This window comes from Fukomys damarensis, unplaced genomic scaffold (genome assembly GCF_012274545.1).
Source record: "Fukomys damarensis isolate Sample0158 unplaced genomic scaffold, DMR_v1.0_HiC HiC_scaffold_17, whole genome shotgun sequence".
NCBI classification, from domain to species: Eukaryota; Metazoa; Chordata; class Mammalia; order Rodentia; family Bathyergidae; genus Fukomys; species Fukomys damarensis.
In genome coordinates this window covers 10585523-10592974 of record NW_022900929.1, presented here as the reverse complement: position 1 = coordinate 10592974, position 7452 = coordinate 10585523, and the positions used below count along the sequence as shown (strand labels likewise).

Here is a 7452-nt window from a genome sequence, read left to right as displayed (position 1 = left end):
CCATCTCTTACAAAAGTGGACTTTTTAAGAGGCTCCATGACATGTGAACTTGTAACAGGTTGGATGCACAAGTTGATAGAAGCCAGCTATCTTCTGTTGAGCCAGACAGCAACAAGATTTAAAAAATGTACACAAAGAAAACCGTAAAAACATATGGTGTTGTTTATATTGACGTGTAGTAGATTGTTGTTTACATTAACTTAAAACATTTTTTTAAAAAAATTTTTTTACTTCAATCTAATATGGCATTGATAAGGTATTACTTATATGGACTAATGAATGCTCTTTGGTAATTTGTTTTAGTATGAATATGCCCTATGTGTTATTGCAATGCATTTTAATTTGCTAAATCCAACTATCCTATCTGCTCATTCCTTATATAGTATTTCAAGAAGGCCTTGCTTCAAGGTTTAGCACCTTCCTTTTAGGAGAAAGATGAGAAACTGAAGCTCTTCTCATGTATTGACTGCCAGGTCAGCTGGCTTCAATGACTAAGGGCGCATGGGATTACTCCTGGTGTCTTTCTGACTTTGCAGCAGTTGGGTATGATTTTCTCCTGGGAGGTGTTGAGGGTTACTTGAAGGGCATCATCTGTGAAGGTGCTGGGCCTCCTTGGTTCAGTGCAGCAAAGTCAGCCACTGATCTTGGCGCCGTCACCATCATTTATTACCAAATAAAATGTGGTTGTCTCTTGTCACTTGTGCAGTTGTGTCTGTTTCTAATCTAAAGCCATTGAGATTGGCCAAGAGAGGATCTTAGGGATGCTCTCAAGAGCCTATGTTGGTATTATCTTGATCCATTCATTCCTCCCATCTTCTGTCCTCCTTTCATCCTCTCCTCACGTTCTTGTCTTCCTCTTTCATCCATTTCTCTCCTTTTTTTCTTTCCTCACTTCCTTCCTCTCCCCACTCACCCCAGTTTGTTCAACAACTGTTGGTAGCATTCTGTAGTAGGTGAGGCCTTGTGTTAAGTGCTGGTTTCAGGAGAAAATTTAAAGGTCTTGTTCTTGCCTTCAAGAAACTTGATTGGTATTCCAGCATTCTTTACAATCAACTTATGTTAATTGTGCTCACAAGGCAGTATTGCGTATAAACCACAATGTAAATGTGTTACTTTAGTTTGGGGTTAGTCTTTACAGTGGGTTCTGTTTCTTAACATCTGCCTATGGAAAAGGCCAGAACTGGACCAAGAGGGACACTGCAGGACTGAGCCAGTTTACCTTCTCTGAATGCAGTTTGAAAGCCTGCATGGTGCGGGCTACATTCATCCATATGTGGCTTGTTCTTATCTCTCTTGATTTTTAAAAAATGAACTCTTGGATATAATTGTAGCAGCATTTTAAAGGTATTATGAAGTTTTCCGTTGAAAGAAACAATCCTTTGCCCATGGCCACTATGTAAAAATCTCTAAATTTCCTCATATCCTGTAAATCAGTTGTACGTAGACCAGAAGAGACTAAAGTGAAAGAGGCTAAAGCAAAAGCAACACAGGTCTTGTGAAGAGGAAAGAAGAATCACTAGCAGTGTCTAATGGCACATCACAAGCTTCAGATGTTATTTCCTGTGGTTTCTCAGAGCATTGCTTTCAGGTGGATATTATCATCACTCAGGCCTGCGTCTGGGGGCGCTGTCTCGTCTATTAACCTTTTCTTTAGAAAATGGAAAAGGACATTAAGGAACTTGCCAGACTCCGCTCTTTTGTCTAATACACTCCAAGTCGATGAATAAGACAGAGATCATGATAGTCCCGGCATCTAATTACATTGCAAATGATTTCCTGGAGGGCCTCGATGGTCCATTCTAGGAGTTCTCAGGTGGGTAAGTATGAAAACAAGAACAAAATAACAAAGACAGAACAACAACGCGTCATAAGGAAAATTGCAGTAATTTAATATCTGAGGATATTAAATCAAGCATTTGAAGAGCTGTCGTGTGAAGAAGGGATTAGCTTCCCTCTGGGGAGATGAACGAGAGGAAACTATAAAAGATAATTACAGGCATGAGTTGTAGAAGTCAGTATGAGGAAGTTGTTTTGCTCTTTCTTTCGAGATTAGGCTTTGCAAGACAGTATGGGTCCTTTGGAAGGTTTTAAATTCACTGCTATGGGATGGTCACTCCAAAGATGTAGTGTGAAGATGGTGAGTTGTATGTCCCTTAACGTTTGTGATCTTGCACAGTGTCACATCTCGGCAGGTATTTAGGAACTCTGGTGGCAGCAGGCTCAGAGACTTGGAAGGTGTTTGTGCTTTCGAAGTTTCCTTTTAAGGGTTGACTAGGGATGGTGAATAAAAGCTAACATGGTGGGTGGATGAGGCTCCAGGCCTGGTCACCTCACCCAGACCAGGTTAGGTGAGGACAGGCAGGGTAGCCAGCCCCTCTGTTTGGCTGTGATCCCAGGTGAATAAGAACAGAGTCCAGATGAGCTGTGGGAGACAGGTAGGGCCTGCCAGGTGGAATGAGATTCAAGCCGGCCTTTGAACACTTCCCTGAGGATCCTGGCCTTGGCACACAATGTTCGTTCTCCATTTTGTACACAACCACAGTCATTTCTAAAATGAGCGTTTAATTATACAAGTACCCATCACTATATTCTCCAGGTTAAAAAGTCAGTCTTCACAGATGAGACTGGAGACTGGAGACTGGAGAGTTTTTGCTTCTGTACACCCTGTGTGCGGTGGAAGGTCTGGGCAGAGTAGGGCTGGACGTACACATGTTCACAAGTGAAGGATGGGACGAGAAACCTGGAAATGGGGAACTTACGCTATCCCTGTAGTCATGAGTTTACCCAGGTAGTAGGAAGAAATTATAAATTTGCAAAGTCTAGCACAAAATAGAATTGGGAAGATTAGAAGTTCGAGCCCAGCCTAGGCAACTTAGCCAGACCCTATCTGAAAATAAAAAATAAAGAAGGGATAGCTCAGTGTGAAGGCCCAGTGTTCAATCCCCAGTACCAAACAAAAACAAAGCCAAAAGACCTCACCCATACTCCTACCACTGAAGGTAGGGTTGGTAATCACCTCTATTAATTATTTTCTTTATTATGTAAATACTTGTTAGTGTGTTTTTTTTTTGTGTGGGGGGGGAGTGTTTCTTACATTTGTCAGGCCAGCTGTTTTTCTCTGTTATAAGGGGAAAAGGTTGCACGCACACCAGCTGTAGTGTGTCTCATTTCACCTTCCTAAATCCTGTAATTAGAGACATCCTAATGAGAGAGCAAATTCCAGTCTTCAGTGGGGTTATAAAGTGTCTCTCTGTGTCTTGAGAGTCCTGCTGCTTGACTGGGGCGAGTGGAACACAGGAGAGGTGGATTGGGAGAGAACGGGTCACATGGCCCAGGAGAGAAGCCTTCAGGGGTGGGGTGCTGAGAATCCCCCTTCTCAGTTGTCTTGGTTACAGAGTCTGTAAGTGCGGATGGACTAGCAGAGCCCAGCTCCTCCCGGTGGCCTAGCAGCTGTGTGATTCCAAGGAAAATGGAAGGTGTGGCAAAGTGGACATCACTGACTGTGGGATGTAGGGATGGCTCAGGAGTGTTGCCAGGGCTGTTTGCTGACTACTGAGGAAAGCGCACCTTAGCTCATTGTCTCACACGGCTTTTCGTCCAACCCAGAGGCAGCAGGGTGCTGTGTCTCAGGAGCACGGAGGATCTAGCATGCAAGGTCAGATCCAGGCTTTGCTGTTCCCTTACTGCGTGCGTGATTTGGGTCAAATTACTTCTCTGCCTGTGTCTCTGTTTACCTCTCTGTAAAGTGGGAACATCTTGGTGACTTCTACTGTAGGGTAGTTGTAAAAGTTAAACAAGTTTTTTTATTAGTAGCTACTTAGAACTAAAATTTAGGACCACTTTTGGCATAAAACAGGATCTGTGCAGTTATGTCTCATAAATTTTTTTCACTTCAAAGAAACCATAAACAAGCAGGATAAAGTATACATTAGTATTTATCTGATTTTAAGATCGAGAGAGGCTCCGTTTACATGCAGTCCATGTAGGAAGCCACAAAGGACTGATAGATTTGGTTACATAAACATTAAAATTCTATTTTGTTTAAGTCAATAAGGCAAAACATACATTTTTATAGTATTACAAAGTAAATTTAAAAAAGACAGTAGTTGCAACACATCTGACAAGTGTAAGGCGAAGCTTTAACCCACTGTAGACTGATACCAAAGCTTGTGCCCTGGATTTATGTTATATTTTGCAGTTGTCGGGGCCGGGGATTTAGCTCAGTGGTTCTGGCACCTGTCTCACAAGCACAGGGATCTCAGTTCGATCCCTCATACCAAAACACAAAACAAAAACAAAACTACTCCATATTTTACAGTTGTAATTAGCATGTGTTCAAAACTATGTTTGCACACCATTTGTAGGAGTATACAAGTATGTGTAAAAATATGATGTGATTAAAAATATGGTGAATGTTCAAATTAAAAAAAAATGTATTAACAATGAAAGACACATTGCCACTGATTCCCCTCCAAATACTCTTCTCACTTTGAACACACTTATGTGATGGTTCTGGACACTTTCTGAAGCAGTTCTAAATGTCCTCTTTGCTGAGTGTCTTTAATTGCTTTGTCCTGGCTGCCTTGATGTCCCCAGTTAATTCAAAACATTCACAGCAATTTCTGTCAGATCAAAACATCATGGCATGTCCTCATCTGTCTTATTCATCAGATCTGGCACCACGTGACTTCTGGCTGTTCCCCAAAGACAGCATTTCACTGCATTTTTAAATCCCACCTCATAAAGACCTTAAGCAAGAAGACTTCCAGATCTGCTTCAGAAAGCGGCAAGAATGATGGGATCAGTGTGCGTGAAGCAATGGGGAGTATTTCAGGGGCATTCATGGAGCTGTGTCTTGTACTGTAATAATTTTTTAACCATTCACTGTAGTTTTTGATTATACCTTACATAAATGTTTGCATTTCCAACTTACCTCACAAATTAACTTATAGTAGAAAAGCTACAAAATAACTATATTGAAAATAAGTAGAAACTGTGAGCAGCAGGTAGGCTGAGCCTGGTCCAGCTGTGATTGACAAGGGGCTTGGGACAACAGAGCATTCCCACAGTCCACTGTCCAGTCTCCCTCATTACTTAAGGGAAGGACGAAGGCATTTGGTACTTGAACAGGAGGAGAATTTCTCCTGAGAGTTTTTGAAAGAGGGCACAGAATAGTTTGTCACCGTTTTGTCAATAATGAGAACAGGATGCCTTTCATTCTCTTGGTGTACGCTGTTGGCTCCACACCTAAACAGATCACAGAAGAGCTGGTCCTCAGCACTGAGGGTGGTGATTGTGATGTACCTGGGTATCTGGGCCTGTTCACCCTCCATTCCCTCCTTGTCCGGCCTTTGGGTTGCCTGGACCCTGCAGACCCTGCAGACCCTGTGCCCCAGGCTCTGTTCAGGCGGCTTCAGTGGAATAGAGTTTGGGTGGGAGGGAGTAAACAGGTAATTCTTGAGGGCTTTGGGTGGCTCCTCCTGGAGCTGCTTCCCAAGGACTGGGCTTCTATAGTGCCACCTTCTATCGGGTGACTTTGACCCTGGGCTCATTAATTTCACCTTGCCCCTTTGTCATTTAGCTTGGGCATGGAAGCAGCTTTGTGCTACATTTGCTGATCTTTGGAATACCACACTCTTTCCTTTTGGCTTCTCAGCTCCTCTAACCTCTAGCTTATACAAACTTGAAGTGGTTTCTATGTTTCTCAATGGATGCAGCTGGATTCTGGGTGATAACATCTCATTTCACTAATTGGCTTGCCTTCCTTCTTCATTGCTAATGTGGAATCCATTACTCATTTTAAAGTTGTCCTTTGTCTCTTTGTGTTGCCTTTTCCTCCCCAGTACTGGGAATTGAACCAAGGGCCTTTGCACTGACTATATCCTCAGCTTTTTAAACATTTATTTTTTATTTTGAGACAGGGTCTTAGTAAGTTGTTCAAGTTGGCCTCCAGCTTGGCTTTTCCTGCTTCAGCCTCCCTAGTAGCTTGTCAGCTCGCCTACTAGCTGGGATTACAAGTATTGGCCATCATGCTTGGCTTGTGTTACTTTTTTGAATATGTTTTTTATATTTTTCAGAAGTGCTCTTCTGGGGTTGAGCCTGGGGCTTTTTCCAGGACTCACCAGGGCAATTTCCAGGCAAGCTACTTTGAACATCCATTTGCACTGAACAGTGTTCTTTAAAATTTGGGCTGTCAGGGAGAATTACCATTTAGATAGAAGAAAGGTAATTCACTTATTTCAGCAATTTGTTTCCAGGAAACTTATGACCTGACAAATGTAACATAACTGGAACATTTTGGTTTTCTGATTCATGGAAATTTCTCTCATCGCTGTATTAATGAACTAGAACATATAAATAATACCTTAAAAGGCACACGAATGCCACCATCCTGTCACGTCTAATGCTATGGCCAGCCTGCTCGGGACAGCACTCAGAGCTGACCTCTCACAGTGACCCGTCCCCACCTCGCAAACCCTGAGCTGGGAGACACTTCTTATCCCAGGACATTTTGAATTCTAACTTCTCTCTCTTTTTTTCTTTTTTTTTAAAGAAAAGGCTTCTCCATATTTTTGTATATATAAACAATACTAATGTGTTAGAAAATGATAGCAGTCCTATCCCAGCCATTATTTTTCTTTATGTTTCTTGACTTTTGCTTTTTCTTCCCATTTTGAGTTGTTTTGCATTCGTGACAGGTACTTTCTGCAGATGTACCTATTTTTCATATCATGTGGGCTGGTATTTGTTTTCTCTAGGTACACATGTGTAATCAGACAGGTACTGTTCGGTATTGTGGTATAGATGGGGATAAATACACGTATAAAAATTGTTATAGTGTAAGGTGATTTATAAAAATTGCCATTCCTGATTGTGAAGTGTGTAATGTTGCATCATTCTTTACACAGCAGGTCGCTGCTTTCAGGTCTGTCTTCATAATGCATTAGGATGGGCCTCTTTTTAAATGGTAATTTCTGGGCTTTAATCTATTGCCTTATGTGCATAAATTGTTAGTGTTCACGTTACACAGATTATTATTTATACACAGATTATTTATCAGCAAAGATAGATAAAGTCTGGATTACTAAGTGACATTAACGTTTAAAAAGTGCAACGTTAAAGCACATACCTCCTCGTGGAAATATTTTGCCCACTAACCGTATAGAATTTACTGTTGGGTGAGCATGAACTTGGCTTTCATTCTGACCCAGGTGTGTGACTGGGCTTTTCTAAAGCTTCAGTTTCTGCATAACTCAGTGGTAAGAACACCTGTACCACCCATTGCTAGAGTTGGGCTGTCTGGCTGGCTCTTTAGCACATGAAATGAGGTGAGTTGAATTCAGATGTGCTCCAAATGTCAGTCTGCACTTGTAAAGTACCTAAAAGAATGTAAAATCTCTTCCATACTTTCTATGTCAATTACACATTAAATTATATATATATATATATATA

The 7452-nt window shown here is 41.6% G+C and overlaps 1 protein-coding gene across 1 annotated transcript in view; it reads left to right on the top strand.

Moving 5' to 3' along the window:
* Positions 1-5207: 5207 nt before the first annotated feature.
* The window catches only part of Amph (amphiphysin), a 159246-nt gene continuing 157001 nt past the window's right edge, over positions 5208-7452 (top strand). The window contains exon 1 of the mRNA XM_010610871.1: positions 5208-5450. Coding sequence (XP_010609173.1) covers positions 5208-5450 — 243 coding nt within the window. The remainder of the gene's footprint in view (positions 5451-7452) is intronic.